Consider the following 18,702-nt stretch of genomic DNA (forward strand, 5'->3'; position numbering starts at 1 on the left):
CGTGTCACTGTGAGCTCGTCCACTCCCCCCTCCACTCCGCGTAAAATGGGCCCGTCCAGGCCCGGTGGCGCTTGCGCCTCTGCGGCCGCTCGCGGCGGGGGCTGGCCTAGCGGGTCAGCTGTGGAGTGCGTCCTCTGCTTCGAGGTCCCCTGGCCCTGGCGCCCAGGCAACCCTGTTTGGGGGTGAGGAGCCTTCGCTGGTGAGTACCGCTTCAGCGCTCCTGGTGTGGCCGCGAATCGGGGGAGTCTGGGGGTTCAGAGCAGCATCCTCCTGACCGCGGCGCCCGGCGTGCCTGCGGAACACTCACCTGTTTCTTCCCTCGTCCCCTGCTCTCGTGCGCCCCGCAGGGCAGCGTCCTGTCCGGACTTTCTGTCGCCCTTGGAGGTTGGTATCGGGAAGGCGGGGTCCTCGGGGCGGCAGTTGCCTCTGCGCTGGGGATTTTGTCCGGGAGGCTACAGGTGCTACCTGAGCTCTCCACCCTCAGGCTTTTGCGGAGGACCTGCTAGTAGTTGAGGGCAGGCCTTGTCCTAGATGTTTCGCTCTCCTGCAGTCTGTCCCGCCACTCTAGAGCCTTGTGACATTGGGCGGGCTTCTCCGCTCCCTGAGCCTCGGCTGCCTCGCCTGTAAAATGGTATAAACCGATGGCATCGATTGTGAGAAGCGAAGACCTTAGTCCAGTGTTTGACACGGTGAGCGCTCAATACATTGTGTGAGTATTGTTATTGATCATGTAGTTTAGAATTTGCAGGCAGAAGATAGGAGCCCGTTAGGGCGCATCTCAGCTGCAGTGAAAGTTGCCACCAGTTTGTCCTGCGAAGGGAGAATCTCATAAAATCCCTGTCGGTACAGTTTTCAGGGAGTGTAGACGTTCATATTCCTTTTATTCGGTTTAAAGATTACCGTGCCTGTCATTTCCGAATAGGTGCTTTAAGTAAATCTGAGTTTTGGAAACCTTCATTTAAATTTTTAAATGCATAAAAGAAGTTTGCGCTGGCAAAGGTTTTTGTTGTGACACCCTTTGTATCTCCTTTCTGTATATACAGGTTCTTGCACTTGTGTAGCTGATTTAAAATGAGCCTCATCTCCACCCTTAAAAAAACACCCTATGTTGAGGTCTGAACCAATTTTAATTTCTATGATAATCCTAAACTCAACATTCAGTGAGCGTTTACTATGTGTATTTACAAGAATATTCTCATTAGCTTGTGCGTTCTTCGAGATGTGTGGACTAATTTCCCCCCCTGAAATTCATGTGATTTGGAAGTGCCTAGAAAATGCTGATGAAGTAAGTGTTCAGGGAAAGCTACAACTTGGCCCATTCCTTAAGAAACTGTGATGGAAGTTAGAGTCCTATACAGCCCTCCCCCGTGAAGCCCATGGGTTGCCCTCAGTAGTGGTGGGCATGGTCTGTGCTTTGGGCACACCTGTGGCTTAAGAGCACCTGTTTAGACTTGGTCACTTTGCAGCTGTGGTAAGGTAAGAAGTGGGTAGGTTTTGGTGGTCACCTGTTATCTGCTATGTTTACTACCTCTGCTGAATATGATGTATAGTTTAAGATAGTTGGAGAAATACTGATTTACTGGTTCCAGTGCTTTCTGAAATGTAGGCTTTAAAAGATTGTTTTAGAAAGCTTTAACTACTAACTTTCAGGTTTTTCTGGAGAACAGAGTTTTCAGAGACTTTTCTGGCCATGTCTTCTGCTTGTTTTAAATTGGCATTAGGATTTGCAACTGTAGCAAATTTGCAAATTTATTTTTGGTGCAGCCACACAACAGTAAACTCTTTCTAAAGAAAACAGAAGTGGCATTAAGATATGGGTTTCCCCCCATGTAATTATAGATCTGCTGAACTGCTTACACCCTTTACTAAAGTTGCTTATTGCTTGCTTTTGGTTTATTTATTTTCTGAGATGGTGCCACCTGGTGGTTGAACTCTTCTGCCATCGAATACTCATTAGCGGTATTTTACCTCGGAGTCTTGGTAGGATAAGGTAAAAAAGTGAATAAAATAAGACTAATTTTTATATTGTCAGTGAGAGTACCCTACTGCTTCTACCCTCTCAACTTAACTCCCTAGTAAAAGTTAAAATAGCTCTTTAGGGGCCTGTTGGCCACTTACAAAACATCAAATTGTCACAGCTGAACATTTGTTTCTGAGAGTTTCAGCTGGCTGTTTTGGTATCAATTTGTGCATACTTGAGGAAGTGGGTGGAGTCGGCATGGGGAGGGAGGTGTTGTAATTGTGACAAGTTAAACCCTTCTGATGTTTTCTAAATGCCAGTGGGACTGAGCTTTTGTTTTTTAACTGAATAATACCGGACTTTATCCTTCTCTTTCTCACTGTAAACACCCATGCCTGACGGCTTATCACAAATGAATATTCCCTTCACCTTGGTTTCAGCAGTGCAGCCTCTGTTCACAATATTTTGGCACTGTCCTTTAAAAAAAATAGTTTATTTATGTTTAGAGAGAGGGGAAGGGAAGAAGAGTGGGAGAGAAACATCAATGTGTGGTTACCTCTCATGTGTTTCCCACTGGGGACCTGGCCTGCAACCCAGGCATTTGCCCTGACTGGGGATTGAATCAGTGACCCTTTGCTTCACAGGCCTGCGCTCAATCCACTGAGCCACACCAGCCAGGGCTGGTCACTGTCCTTTTGAAATTGTTTTCTGTATTCCTTTCAGTAGCAAGTGTTTATCATATGAATGAGTTTTGATTTTGGAAATAGCTTAAAGTCATTTAATTGTGAGCTTAGATTTGAGAAGAAACTTAAGAATGCAGTGGTACAGCGTACTCTGTGGCATCCTTAATTGATGTAGCTGGTCTCTGGCGCACATTTGGACGGATAAGCGAGAGCTTCACGTAGCAGCCTGTTTCATTGGTGGACAGGTCCACGAAGATGACAGCTGCCTCTGTAACTTCTGTCCTTTGGTTTCCAGCCCTGTTCCCAGAAACACCTCAGAATAAATTCAGTTGGCTCTTTATGTTATGTGACAAAGCATTTCTAATACACAAATAATACTTTACATGTCACACCCACTGTTCACTGTTTCAGAGACTCTCTCGTGTTATTTTAAGCCTCATGATATCAGAGAGGTAATAGGTTAAGAGTTAATTCCATTTTTAGAAAGAAGAGACTTAGGACTCAGATCAAGTAAACAAAGTGGTATAACTTGCAAATAGCTGAATCCATGATTTTTGTCTTCAACGCATCTTCTCCCTACAAATTCATGGTTTGTCCAACTTAACCAAGTTATTCCTTTTATCTGTCTCCTCTGTTGGGGGCTTCCCTACACTGGCAAAGATTACCAATTTTATTAATGATTTCTTGTTTAAATCTAGTGACAGAGCCAGCACTTCCTGAGTACTCTTCCCAGGAATATTCAAATTGTGAATATTCTGGGCATGGTTGATCAGGATGAGTATAGACAGACACTCTATTCTAATAATACAGGATAATATCAAAATTACATTGACTTCTTTGGAAACTAGGTCTAGAATTAGTGCCTGTTGAACTTGTAGCCAGTGAGATGCTCTTTGGGAAATAATTTCATTCACAAACCACTGGGAAGGTATGTTTTTCCTATTAAGAACATGGGGGAAAAATCTGTTGTGGTGAGAGATTACCTTATATAGTAACTCTGCCACTTCTGTGTGGCTGGGCTTAGTTTTGCCATGAAAGTGTGGATAATGCTTATTTTGATGTACAAAAAGGCAATTTCTTATGATTCAACTGAAATGTAAAAGATACCTACTTTCTATAGTTATTGGGAGGCCCTGGCTGGTATAGGTCAGTGGATTGAGCACAGGCCTGCGAACCAGAGGATCACGGTTCCATTCCCAGTCAGGACACATGCCTGGGTTGCAGGCCAGTTCCCAGCAGGGGACGCACGAGAGGCAGCCCTACATTGATATTTCTCTCCCTCTCTCCTTCCATTTCCCTCTAAAGATAAATAAATAAAATCTTAAAAAAATGTATCTATAGTTATTGGGAGGATTATTAGACTTGTGCCTAGCACATAGTGCTTAGCAAATTATTTTGCACATTAGTAATGTAATATTCTTATGGCTTTGAAGAAATTAAAAAATAAAGAATTAGAATATATATTTGGCTTTTATTCAGTTCATAATAATTTCTTTGAATGTAATAGTGTTATTAGAATAGGCTTTTAAAGATGGCTAGTGAAAGGTATCAGCGCTCATTTAAGTGTGTTCTAAAGACAATATCATTGTTTTATAGTCTTGTATATCATAATATGCACTTATGCTTATATACAACATGTATGTATATTTTTATCTTCTCAGGTGTTTACTTTGCCAATTAAGTCATTTCAGTACATCATAAGCTTGTTTCTGAACTGTAAAAGCATAAATTTGAGGGCTGGTTGACAGAAATATACAAAAAATATTTTGTCAAATATGTTACAAAATAAAATTTTAAAGTCATTTGCTAGGTGACTCAACCAGTGTACATTTTCCTTCAAAGATGAAGTGAGGCAGAAACCAAATAACTAATACTATACATTGGTACAGTATTAGATGACTTAAATTGCTGTACTATATGAGACCTCATTTTTCTGAGGCAAAAATTTGTATCATTAAAAAGACTTTATAGTCAGTGGTAGGCAAAAATGACTTGAAGTAGGCTGTATTTTCAATTTCCATTTCAAATACTCAGCTGCACAAAGCACCCTGATTTTCTTTTTCTTTTTTAAAAGATTTATTTTTAAAGAGGGGGGAAGGGAAAGAGAGAGGGAGAGAAATGTCTGTGTGTGGTTGCCTCTTGCACACCCCACACGGGGAACCTGGCCCTCAACCCAGGCATATGCCCTCACTGGGAACAGAACTGATGACCCTTTGTTTCTCAGGCTGGAGCTCAATCCACTGAGCCACACCAGCCTGAGCAAATTTTCAGTCTTTGGCTGTGGTATATTTTGTGGGTGTGGGTGCATTAGTTATTCAATGAACTAGTGATCTACTGGTATTTTTTGTAAGTTGAAATCTGAAATAGTAGGCATATTATGGTTCTTTGGAATTATTGATTTAGGTGTTTTTAATGATTTTATTGGGAGTGAAAGGTGGATGGGCAGTTTGAATTTCTCAACTTGTTTTTAAAAGCTTTGTTAAGGTATAGTTTGCATTTTAGACAACACATCTAATGTAAGTGAATTCAGTGATTTTAGTAAACTTACACAATTGCACAGCATTACTCCAGTCTTATTTTAAAACATTTTCATCACCCCCCAAAATTTCATGGTGTCCATTTGCAAGTTAATTGTCCACTCTCACTGTCAGGTCTAGGCAGCTAATGATCAGCTTTTTTTCTACAAATTTGCCTTTTTTAGACAGTGCATCTAAGTGGAATCATACAATGTAGTGTTTTGAATCTAGCTTCTTTCACTTAGCTTAGTGCTTTTGAGGTTCATCCATGTTGGCACATATATCAGTTAATTTCATTTAATTGAAAAATAGTAATCTGTTGTCCAGATTACTGGAAAACAGTAATAAATATACTACACTTTTGTCCAATTACATGGTTATTGGACATTTGGATTGTTTCCAGTCTTGGCTATTATGAATAAGGCTATGAACATTGACCGACATATTTTTGTGTGGATACACTATAGGGTGAAGCAAAAGTAGGTTTACAGTTGTTCATATGGAAAATAATACAATACTTATAAATAACACAAGAGTAAACTGGCCCTGGCTGGTGTGGCTCAGTGGATTGAGCACAGGCCTGTGAAGCAAAGGGTCACTGGTTCGGTTCCTGGTTGGGACATATGCCTGGGTTGCAGGCTGGGTCCTCAGTCGGGGAGACATGGGATGCAACTACACATTGATGTTCTCTCCCATGCTTTCTCCTTCCCTTCTCCTCTCTCTAAAAATAAATAAAATATTTTTTTAAAAAAGAGTAGACTGTGTTTCATGTGCTCACAACTATAATTTTACTTCTGTATGTTTTCATTTCTCTTGAGAAGATTCTTAGGAGTGCAATTTCCAGGTCATATGGTAAGTGTGTTTAACTTCTTAAGAAACTGTCAGTTGTCTTCCCAAGTGTCTGTGCTGTTTTACACTCCCCATAGCAATGCATGAAGTCCATTTTCTCCACAGTCTAAACAGTGCTTAGCATTGTCTGGCTTTTTGATAGTGGACATTCTGGTGGATGTGGAATAGTATCCCATTGTGGCTTTAATTTGCATTTCCCTGAGGACTCATGGTGTTCAGCGTCTTTTCAGGTGCTTAATTAACCAGTCCTGTATCATCTTCAATGAAATATCTATTCAAATCTTTTGTCCATTTTTAGGGGGTCCATTTTAAACATTAGATTGTTTGTAAGCATCCTTTATTGTTATAGGTACAAGTCCTTTATCATATATGATTTGCAAATATTTTCTTGTAGTCTGTGTCTTGTAGTAGATTTTATTTTTTTAGAGCAGTTTTAGGTTTGCAACCAAATTGAGCAAAAAGTGGCGCGATCTCACGCACCCTCTGCCCCCACACACTCACAACTTCCCTATTAACGTCCCCCTCTAACAACTCCCCCCACCCCCAGAATGGTAAGTTTATCAGTCAATGAACCTACATTCACACGTCACCAAAGTGTGGCCTGTCTTTCCATTTTCTTATTGGTGTTTTTTTGACCCAGGAAAATTTTTAATTTTGATGAGCTTTTGCCAGGGTTTTTTGTTGTCGTTGTTGTTTTTTTTAATATGGATTGTACTTTTTATGTGTCTAAGAACTTTCTACCCAAACTAAGGTTGTAATTTTCTCCTGTTTTCTTTTTTAGAACTTTTAAAAGATTATAGCAATTAATTCGGTTTGGGTTTTGTTTTTTCTTTTGGTACTTTTTCTGAGTTAAAAAGAATAGGTTTATAAAACCCAATTTGGGGTGTTTAGTGCTAGATAACTATAGCACATACCTCAAAATAATGCTTTTGCTTTGACCTTAGCTGATAATTTTCTGTGTGAATGAACTAATTAAACCAATTTCAGGGATTTCAGCCTCTTGTCATTGAAATAATCACATTTTATGGCTATATCTGCCAATTTTGAAAAATTTATTTTCCATCTGCATCTTGTTTCTTTTCATTGTTTAGTTCCATTTTCCTAGGCAGAAGTTAGGAAGAAAGCAGTCTATATTAATTCACACTGATGCGAGATGACTAATTTTCCCTTTAAAACTCTCAGAGGAATACACATTTTTAAAGGATTACTAAACCAGTTCTCTTAATCAGTAGAACTTCATCTGAACAAAATGAGTTGTGATCAGTTTCAGGATGAATGTGGGGCTCACTAATACAGGTGAGCTGCTTCTGCCTGAGCACTCATTTCCAGGATCAGGTCTGTGAGGAGTCCTGCTTTTTTCTGATCCTGCATGTTCTCTCAACACTCCTGATAAATACTGAATCTCTTAAATCCCTGGATAAGGAACCTGAGGCTCAAATTGAATAATTTGCCTAAGGTCAACATTCTATTCTGATAAAGGTCACTGGAGGTTCTTACTGAAAATATGAAAATAGTTTAGGTTGCACTAACAAATATTGTCACACATATTCAGGACGCTCTTGTATCCACAGGTTGCTCTTCTGTGCTCCAGCTCCTCTTAAAGATGCATCCTGACTTATCTCCACACTTGCACACTGAAGAATGCAACGTGTTGATTAACTTACTTAAGGATTGTCACAAAAATGTAAGAGTTCAGAAAATTTACCATAAAGTAAAAGGGAAACGTAATGTATAACACACTGATGTAATTTAAATGTTACCTCCTAAATGTTATCAAGAAGGGAATGATAATGCCTTAGCTTTAGTAAAGATTAGCAGCTGATGCTTGTGATTTTGGAGAAACCACTTTTACGATGAAAAATTCAAGGATGAAAGTTTGTTGGGGATCTTTTGAAATGATTTAATATTTAGAATCCATGACCTTAAAATATAATACTTTTCCTGATTACAGAGCACTAAAACAATTATGTTCCGCTCTGACCCTTCTGATCATAATTGAATTAGTCTAAGATTTTCTGTTTCTTGATCTCTCCCATTCTGTGTTTAAAGGAAATTGAAACATTTTTATAATTAGACATTGATAAATTTAAGTTATGATAGACCTAATTTGACAGGTTTACTTAGTGGAATAGAAGTAAAATTCCGTGGTTAAAACCAAAATAACAAAAAGCCCATTTTTGGAGTGCATTAAATTGAGCTGATATTTTTACAGATGTTGAATGTTTGGCTTTTTTCATATACCTGATGCATGAGACAGTGATATGGAGCATTTGTGTTATATTTTAACTTTGCATGATGCATTAGTTTCATGAGATTCATGAACTGTAGATATGTCACATTTTAATAGTAATAAGTATGATTTATTTATTTTTAAAGTATATTTTATTGGTTACAGTATTACAGTTGTCCTGTTTTTTTCACCCCTTTATGCCCCTCTACCTGGTACCCCCATTCCCTCCAGCATTCCTCTCCACCCCTGTAGTTCATGTCCATGGATCATGCTTCTAAGTTCTTTGGCTTCTCCATTTCCTATACTATTCTTGACATCCTCCTGCCTATTTTGTACCTAACAATTATGCTTCTTATTCCCTGTACCTTTTCGGTATGATTAAGACTGAAGGTAACATAAGTAAAACCCCTGACCTCTGAAGTCAGATATTTTTTATGGTTCAGAGAATGTTGTAGATGAATAATATACTTCAGGCAAACAATTTTTCACCATCCATTTAAATCAAGAATTGATATTGTAAGTCTTTTTTAACTTTAGCCATTCAGCGGGTATACGGTAGTATCTCATTTGTTTTTAAATTGTATTATCCTGGTGGTCAGTGATTTTAAGTATGTTTTTATGTGCTTATTGGCCATTCATATAAAGTCTTTTGCCAATATTTAAAAATCGAACTGTTTGTCTTACTATTGAGTTGTCAGAATTAGTTTTGTCATTGGGCATACGAGTCCTTTGTCTGATAAGTATAATGGGAATATTTTCTCCCATCCTTTTCTGTGACATCCTTTTTTCATTTCATTTCCTTTATTTATTTATTTCTTTTTAAAAGATTTTATTTATTTATCTTTAGAGGGGAAGGGAAGGAGAGAGGCAGAGAAATATCAGTGTATGGTTTTACGTTGCCTGCTGGGAACTGGCCTGCAACCCAGGCATGTGCCCTGACTGGGAATCAAACTGCAGTTGTTTGGTTCGCAGGCCCGCGCTCAATCCACTGAGCTACACCAGCCAGGGCCTTTTTTCATTTTCTTAAGGATGTTTTTTGAAGAGCAATTAAAAATTTGATGAACTCTAATTTATCAGTTCTTTTATTTGTATTTTTTATGTTTTAAAGGTCTTATATATATATTTGCTGGTCACAAAGATTTCTTATTTTTTCTTTTGCAAATTTTATAGTTTTAGCTTTTATATTTAGGTCTGTGATTCACTTAAAGTTTTAATTTTTGTGGATGGTGTGAAGTATGAGTCAAGGTTTCTTTCTTTACCTATGGATACCTAATTATTCCAGCATCATTTATTGAAGAGACTGTTCTTTCTCCACTAAATTACCTTGGTGTCTTTGCCAAAAATCAATTTCCATAGATAGGTTAGTGGGTCTATTTCTGAGCTCTCTGGTCTCTTGCACTGATATATAGATATATCTATATATCTGTGTATCTTTTAACACCACTTAATTTCAGAGTTAGGTCCCCTGACTCTTTTGTCCTCTTCTGTCTTAATTCACTTTCCGTAGTGCATCTAGAGCAGGGGTGTGAAACTCATTTTCACGGGGTGGGCGGGGGGGTGTCACATCAGCTTCACAATTGCTTTCAAAGGGCCAAAGTGATTTTAGGACTGCATAAATGTAACTACTCCTTAACTGTTAAGGAGTTGAAATTACAACTCGGCCCTTTGAAGGCAACCATGAGGCTGATGTGGCCCCTGGTGAAAATGAGTTTGACACCCTTGACCTAGAGTGACCTCTGAAATGTAAGTTTAATCATTGTTCCCTTTTAATGGCTCCCTTTGTCTATAAAATCTTCCTTTCTATTTGATGTTGCAAGACCTGCTGGAGACTGGTGCCTCCTTACCTCTTGGGCCTCACCACTGTCCTGCACGTCTGGTCTTCCCCCCATTCCTCCTTTTCTGCAGTTGCACTGGAGTGTGTTTCTCTTATCAGCCTTGGCACTTGCTTTTTCCTTTTCTTCACTTAGAGCCTTTTTCACTGTCCTCACTTCCCATTCGCTAGACCGTTTATAATCTCCTACATTTTATTCAGCTTAATTTGTCGTTTCTTCTTTCCTGGTCTTGCCTCTCTTGTGATAGTCACTCTAGTCCAAAAATATCATACATAATATTCTTCCTACTTCGTGACATTCTCACACCTTTTGGTCTCAGGATTCCTTTACACTCTTAAAAATTATTGAGGACCACAGAGAACTTGGTTTACATGGGCTGTATATATCAATATTCACTGAATTTAGAAATTGAAACTGAGAAATTAAAAATAATTTATTTAAAATGATAATAAACTCAAACGTTGTTATTTTTTATAAAAAGCTCTTACTTTCCAAAATAGAAAAAACAGTGACATTACTTGTACATTTTTGCAATTCTCTTTAATGTCTGACTTAATACAGTTGGATTCTCACAGCTGCCTCTCCATTTGATCTGCAATGACAGTACACTCATGTGACCTCTGGAAAATTCCACTGTACCCTTGTTAGAGAATGAAAGTGAACAAAACAAATAAGATATTAGTTATTCAGAAAACAGTTTTTACCTTCCGCATCTCCTGGACTCTTGGATGTCTTGAGAACTCTTGGATATCCCTGGACTACACCTCACAAAACATTGCTTTATAGCACTCAAGTCATTACTCGTCTCCTCCCTTTGACAGTGTGCTGGGCGAGGACATACCCAGGTCTTTCTCGCTCACTGCTGTATCCTAGTGCCTGAGACATTGTCTTCCAGACATAATGAATTGATTCACTCATTGAATCAGTGGGTAAGCCAGTTTGGTTCTCTGGAAATAGACATCAGGCACGAGAAGTTTATGCCGTGTGTCCAGGGAAATTGCAGTAACTGGGCATGTCCTTTACCACTTTCAGTGAGCGCGTTGGGTTTTACACATAATGTCACAAGGGTATACTTATTTGGGCTTAATGTTGAAGCAAAAGTGAAAATATAAATCAGTTTTTTAAAGTTTTAATATAAGCTGTATTTTTATGGGATGGTAGGAATAAATGTAATGTAAACTATAAAATATTGCCTCTCATTCTAAAAGTCTAATTCTTTCTGTTATTTCTACTTGACCAGAAGGCGTGCGAAACTGCATTGTGTCTGCTTATTTGTTTTAAGGAAGTAATTTAGGAAAAATACACAGGAAATATTTATTTTGAGGAGGTCATTAGGTAATCAGGAGGAGCTCTTAGTCTGTTTTAAATGCTTGCCAGGAAAACTCTGACCATTTATCCAATGTGGACCAGAAAAGTACATTTAAAGTGGAAATCAATCAGGAAGAAAAGAAATAGCATGATACATAGCTTACTAATTATGTATTGCCTGGTTTCCACAAAAGCCTTATTTAGAAAGAAAAGGAAAAGACCTGCTTATTACTACAATTACAGGTTCAGCATTTGTGGCATCATTCCAGATCACCCCACTTTCCAGTCCACCCTTAAAAATTGTGACATGCAAACACACTAAGTAAATATGGCCCTACTAAATTCAGGTTCTTGACTTTATTCATCTTAAACCTGCTTTGGAGCATACTTATTGTAATGATAATCGTCATAGGACTTGAAACCACTAGGGGATTTTTATTTTTGCTTTTCAAATAAAGCAGACTGAACCTCGGACATAGATTTTTCTTTACTGTGAATTAGTGGCTTATTTATGTGGCCCATGTAGGCCACCTAATAATAGTGTTATGTGTTTCTCACTTATTTTGATTACATTTTGAACGGGGGCAGATGAGAAAATGGCTTTGGCATCATGTATTTATTAAGTAGCTCTTCTATTGGACAGTGTTTGCTGGCAAAGGAAGTTCTTGTGTTAATATAGCCACATTGCTCTTTGACATTACTCCCCGTGATGGAGGATGGATTGCGCTTTGAATTTAACATGCCCTCAGAAAAGATGGTATTAGGCGATAAAATTGTTCACACTCTGTCATGAGGTTTTGGCAGGTTAATAGGCTTCACATTTATCAAGGAAAAGACTTCTTATTTTTTATTTCTACTTATAGGGCATTTATCCCCTTTTTGTAGGGAAGCCGGGCATGTTAATTTAGATATTTTATACTTGTGATTTAACTGTTTGCTTATTAACAAGGTGACACATTAGATAAGTTTTTATATTTTCTGTACTGTAGCATGTTATGGGATGAAATATTTTACCTTTTTCTTTTAGCACAGCATTCTGAAATTTTTTGGTCATTGCAATGATCTTGATCGGGAGATGAGAAAATGCTTGAAGAAGGAGGTAAGAAAAGTGTTAAAAGGATGGAAATAGTTCAACAATAGAACAGAACATTTTTGAACAATATTGTGTATTACTGCCATTGTTAAATTTCTTTCCCAAATGTTAGTATAGCGTAGAAAAATTGACTTTATGTGTGTGTGCCCCTAACCCTAGGGGAGAAATGAAAGCCTCTTCTGGGGACAGTTTTAGAACATCTCTGCTGTTTGGCAGGCACCTGATGAAAACACCTTTCTTTTTATAATCACGGTGATTCCTCAGGATGAATTTTAAAGTTTGGGAAATTGACTTTGTATAGCATGTGATTGTTTAACCACTTTACAGTGTGCCTGACACTAATACAAAATAATATTGAGTGTAACTGTAATTGAAAAATAAAATTAAAGATGAAAAAAAGATGCCATGGGAAAAGAGGATTCCTTTCATAGGAGTTTGATCTATAGTTGTCTTTGTTCAATTAAAATGTTTGGTGAATTGAATCTCTTTAGCAAAAAAGACCTATATCAATCAGCTGTTGGCTGTAGCAGTAACTAAAACTCTCTAGGCCTAGGTTTCCTTATATAACATGGCGAGGGAGGACTTAGGTTCTTTACAGCTTTAGAATTTTGAATTACTTTATAATCATGGTATGTATAAACCATAGGGATCTATGGTTTATACATACCATGTATAAACGTTCCAGCTGCTCAGCCCAATGTTAGGCTAAGACTTGGACTTGGGCAAATAGCCAAAATACCTAATTCGTTGTCTTTTTACAGGTACTGCTAACCAAGCAGAGTGCATTCAAATCTTTAAAAAGAAATGTAATTCCATTTGTTTTGTACATCAGATGTTTTATGTCCAGAGCATTTAAAAATCTGTACTAAAACTCTGCCTTCCAATTTTGTTTCCTTTTCTGTACTTGGAACTTTTCCCTCCTATTAACCTTATATTGACAAGTATTAGATATAATATTTGAAGCTTCCCAGCATCTGTCTTTCTTCATTTTTGTATTTTCCACTTTGGGCTTTTTTTGCCTTTTTTCCTTCCTGGAAAAAAGTGTCTTTACTGTTTGAGGAACTTTTCCAGAGTTCTGAGTTAACGGTGATAATTTTCTTCGTGTGAACAAACATGTACATGTGTAAATGTTTTAAACTGATTTTTGAAGAGTTGTTTTTTTGCTATGTAAAGGCTCATTTAGATGGAAACTAAAGACTTTAAAAAAATAAGATTATGGAAAAATAAAGACTACTATTTATTGGGTATAGCTGTTTATTTCTCACTTTCAGTTGTGTAATGTAGTTTTTTCCCCAAGTTTAGATTTTTCTCTTATTACAGTTTAATGATTTTGCCATTGGTTGGTGATTGATCATATGAAATTTTCTTCCCAGGTAGTCCTGAGGTATTAGTGAATATTTGGTAGAATATCGTAGATACTCTTATTTTGTCTGGGTTTTTCATATAAATTTCAGATTTTTTCCTTAATTAATTTTTTAAAAGATTTTATTTATTTTTAGAGAGAGGGAAAGAGAGGGAGAGAAACATCAGTGTGTGGTTGCTTCTCACATGGCTCCCACCGGGGGCCTGGCCGGCAGCCCAGGCATGTGCCCTGACTGGGAATCGAACAGGTGACCCTTGGTTCCCAGCCCATGCTCAGTCTACTGAGCTATACCAGCCAGGGCCTCCTTGATTTATTTTTTTAAGTCCTCTGTGTAGTTTCTATGTTGCTTAATGACCTGATTTAGGGAGGCCTGGGGCGGGGGAGGCTGGAATGGGGGTAAAGGGCAGAAAACTGTACTTGAATAACAATTAAAATTTTTTTAAAAATGACCTGATTTATAGACATTTTTCTGTTCTTTCATCCGTTAATACTCTGAACCTGCCCTCATTTATTTCCTCTCTGCTTTTGATGCTTCCTTGTGTACCACATTGCTTCTAGCGCTCTCTTCCTGCCATTCCCTTGACGTGTCCCTTGAGTACTTTGTTCCTTGAAGCTTTTAAATAGAAATGGGGTCTGGCCAGTTCTTCTGAGCCTCTCTTTGCTGCTGTGTTGTTGCTTTTGTTTATTTATTGAAATATAATCACTAGTATTACTTCTTTGTAGCATCCGTTTTGGTCCCTCTTGGTTGTTGGTTAATTGACCTTCCATTCTATCTGTGTTTTCAGTGGAGTTTTGTGTGAATAACATTGTATTCATCCTTTTTTTTTCTTCTTTTATTCAGGGAGCATTTTGACTGCCTTTGGAAATAATCTTAATATATGTTTTAATATAGACTGTCTTTTAATTTACATTATGACTTATTTTAGTGGCCTGCTACAAAGTATTGTCTTAAGAAGATTTACTGTGCAGACCCTCCTCACAGCCTAATTGCTGGGGGTAACGTGATTAAAGATAGATATAAAATATTTTTCTCAGGGAAGGTATCTGTGTTCTATTTATTTTTAGAGAGCGAGAGGAAGAGGGAGAGAAAGAGATAAGAGAAAAACATTGATTTGTTGTCCCACTTATTTATGCCATTATTGGTTGCTTGTGTGTACCCTGACTGGAGATCAAACCCGAAACCTTGGTGTATCAGGATAACCCTCTAACCAACTGCGCTATCCTGTGAGGGCGAGTAGTGGCTCTTTTATCCCTATTTTTTTTAAGCAATGAAACACACCTTTTTCTTAACAATCTTAAGAGGAAAATTAATGTATGACATAAAAGGAATTATTTTGGTTAAAGGAGCCTATTGCTTCATATATAATTTGAAGTGGCCCTTTGATGAGGAAGAAAAAAAAGGTTGAGAACTATCATTCTGGTAGACGTTAGAAACATTCAATCAAAACTTTAGATGCAGAACACTTCTTAAAGATTATCTGGCCCAACTCCTTAGTATGTGAGGTTACTGGTCCAGAAGATGAAGTAACTCAGAGTTGGGAATCCCCACAGCATTGTTCCAGGAGGTAGGGGAGGGGATCTGTCAAGTCCCTGGTTAGCTTTCTATCAGGAATTTTTTGTTTTCTGTGGCCTCTTTCCATGTCTCTGTCTCCTAAAAGAGTTTAATGTCCAGCTATTCACATACACTCAGTTTTTTCCACTTGGATTTGCTTTTCCTTTTTTCTCTTTTTTCAACCTGGATTTCCTTTTACCTTTTTCCCCTCTCTGTCCAGGGATTCTACACTCACCTTTAAAATATGTGTGTATTGGTATATATATTGTAAGCCTGTATATATGAACCTATAAGAACAGTTATGTTAAGTTTCTCTGCTTTAAACAAGTGCTTTTTCTAAATGCCAGGCTCTGTATGTATTTCCTGTTATTTATAATCTGCTAGCCAGGTCAGAATACTGAATTGAAAACCTCTAAGGTGAAAACTGCATTTAGATCCAACTGATTATAAACACATAGGATTTGGGGAGACTCTGATTCGATGACCATTCATGATAAAATAAACATACAAAAAAACCAAACAAACCCTGGGAAGTCCAGCTGCCTATAAGTTCCTATACAAACCAATAGGAGAATGTGGTTGCTAAGAGCCAGTTTCTCGTGATAATATTCGTATTTATAGAAATGTAATGTGTCTAGGTCATAAGAACTAGTAGGCCCATTGTAGTCCACATCTGCCAGATTACTACTTCTGGAGCACTGTATCTAATTCTGGTTGTATTACTTTTGATAAGGGATATTGATATTAAAGCACTTTATAAAAGGTGCTTTACTGTGGGGACAACTTTACCGGCAAAGTCCCCCTGTCTGCTATGGATGAAAGTGAAACTACTACGACACAATCTGCTTGGGGAGGAGAGGTGGCGGATCTCTCAGAGGAGAAAGGCCAAGAACCTTTTCCTCAATGGGCTTTTGTTGGGTTCATTTGCACAAGAATACAGGTAAGGATTAAACAATAGATAGCATTCAAAGAACTATGAGGACTTATTCTCAGTCAGGGTCAGATAGCTAAAGAGCCTTAAAACTTTGAGGAACAGACTTCTTGCTTGGATCCTTATCATTTAAATGAGAGCATTCTAAACAAAGCAGGTTTCACAGGATTTTACTTATTCTTTCTTAGGCCTGCACTGCCTTCCCCATGATAGGTTTTTAGGCTTAAGTGAATTAAAGCCAGGAAGTGCTTCTCCCAGAGGACATGGGGACTCTGGCTATGTTAGAATAGCTGGGGGTCGAGGGTCTATCACTCCCTCTTTGTTGCAGCCCCCACCCCACCCCACCCCACCCAGTCCTTCCATGATGGCCTCCCAAGTGATTGTGTATGGCTTAGGTTGCCCCTCCTCTGAGGGGTCATAACTGACCAACTGTTGGGGGCAGGAGACAAGCTTTGTCTCCTTAGTGGCTCGAATTCGGGAGGTTGCTCACTCAGCCTTAGCCATGGGGGGCACTTACAACTCCTGAAACCAGGCAGAGCGGTTCCCAGCACTTCATAGATATTAGAAGGCAGAAGCCCTATTCTGTGAACAGTGGAGAAACCAGTGATATTCAGCCTGAGAAAGAAACTATGAGTGGGTTATCTGTAACCAGATATTTGAAAGAATATAGCAGGCAAGAAGAAATAGAGGGCAGGAGGAAAGTTTACTGGGAAGCCCTTACTGATTCAACATAAAAAAATTTGCAACAATTACTGGAACAATAATTAAATAGGTAGTGAGCTCCTCATAACTAGAAGTGTTCAATCAGAGGTTGGGTAATTCTATAGATTGTGAGCTATGGAGAGCAGGGACAAAACTCATTCATCTTATCTACTGAATTTGTATTTTGAGAGAAAATTAGTTCAGTAACGACTTGAGTATCTGTTAGGATGTAGATACTCTATTGAATGAAATTATACTATATAGTCTGAAAGGTCAGTTTCCAATCTCAGATTTAGTGAAATAAGAGACAAATAAGAGTTTTATCAGCAAAAACATTATTTTTATTTTGCAAATATTTTAAAATATTTAACTTACTTGATATAAATGGCGATATAATCTGCTCTTTTCTCCCCCTTTCCTTTTGTTTTCCAGTACATGGACAAGAGGAACAAGAGCAGGGAGCATGGCAATGCGATGCGAAAAAGACTTTTGAATTCTCCAGATGAATCTGAAACATAAGTTATATTGTCACTGGATGCCTTGGCTGAATGAAGACCTAAAGACTCTTGGTAGATAACCGAAAGAATTCTGTTTCATTTGGTCTCCAGAATCTTTTGACTAGCAAGTGACCCCTGAGATGCCAAGCTGTGGAGAAATACGGAAACCCTGGGCTCAGACCGTTTGTAGAGCAGAGCCCTTAGTGCTCCGGTTCCTTTACCAACGCTCCTGACTTTTAACATGCTTCTTTCCTTTGCCTACAGCCGCTTAACATTCGAGCAACTTATTTCTCCCTTAATAAAATCATTGACTTTAATCATGTTTTCTCTGTTCTCTTAGACTCCTGAAATTAGGGCAAAATGGTCCCATTAGACTTTCCTTTTGAACAGTGTGGCAGTTCTGGAGCTTAAACATTGAAGGTGCAAGCTAGGGCAAAAAGAGTTTGAGGAAATTCCAAGCTGTGTTAACTATATGATAATGTTCCAACTTTATTATTCTTCTTTTAAAAATATTTTATTTATTTATCTTTAGAGGGGAAGGGAAGGAGAGACGAAGAGAAACATCAATGTATGGTTGCTTCTTGTGCATCCCCTGCTGGGAACTGGCCCCTGCCGGAAACTGGCCTGCAACCCATGCATGTGCCCCGACTGGGAATCGAACCATGATTGTCTGGTTCGCAGGCCTGCGCTCCATCCACTGAGCTACACCAGCCAGGGCCAACTTTATTATTCTTAAAAGGTTAGATGTTTAACATTGATAAACATCTAACATTGATAAATTACTTGTAGTTAGAGTTTAAGTGTTGGTGGACTTCAGTTCCTGTTTAGTTGGATGTGCCCACCCTGGGTGCCGCTTAACTCCTGGACATTACCTTAGGCTCACATGCCTCCTCTTGCTAGGTACAGGGATCTCTCTTCTTCTCTTACTCATTTTTAGCAGCATTTTTTTTGCCTGATGTTTCTGAGACCTGTGAGAATCAAAGTCAGCAACTTCCAGCCACGTGACCGCACAGCTTGATCTTGTCAGATAAGGTGTCGACAGACTGTGCACTGTGAACTCCTTCTTGTGAGTTCTGTTGTTTATGTTTGGGATGAGGCCTTGTTGGTCTCAGTGTTTCATAAGTGATTTCCCCATCACAGGAGGTATTCAAGAGGCTGGATCTTGATACTCACTTAGCAAGGTGGT

At 38.5% G+C, this 18,702-nt stretch overlaps 1 protein-coding gene across 1 annotated transcript; it reads left to right on the forward strand.

The window, feature by feature from the left end:
- Nucleotides 1-72: 72 nt before the first annotated feature.
- CMC2 (C-X9-C motif containing 2) lies at nt 73-17,830 on the forward strand. Its single transcript, XM_037037909.1, has 4 exons — nt 73-199; nt 7,580-7,692; nt 12,406-12,477; nt 17,452-17,830. The coding sequence occupies exons 2-4, from the start codon at nt 7,612-7,614 to the stop codon at nt 17,536-17,538; spliced, it is 240 nt and encodes a 79-aa protein (XP_036893804.1). The 5' UTR covers nt 73-199; nt 7,580-7,611; the 3' UTR covers nt 17,539-17,830.
- Nucleotides 17,831-18,702: the final 872 nt, after the last annotated feature.

This window comes from Sturnira hondurensis, unplaced genomic scaffold (genome assembly GCF_014824575.4).
Source record: "Sturnira hondurensis isolate 20B ecotype Veracruz unplaced genomic scaffold, ASM1482457v3 Scaffold0023817, whole genome shotgun sequence".
NCBI lineage: Eukaryota > Metazoa > Chordata > Mammalia > Chiroptera > Phyllostomidae > Sturnira > Sturnira hondurensis.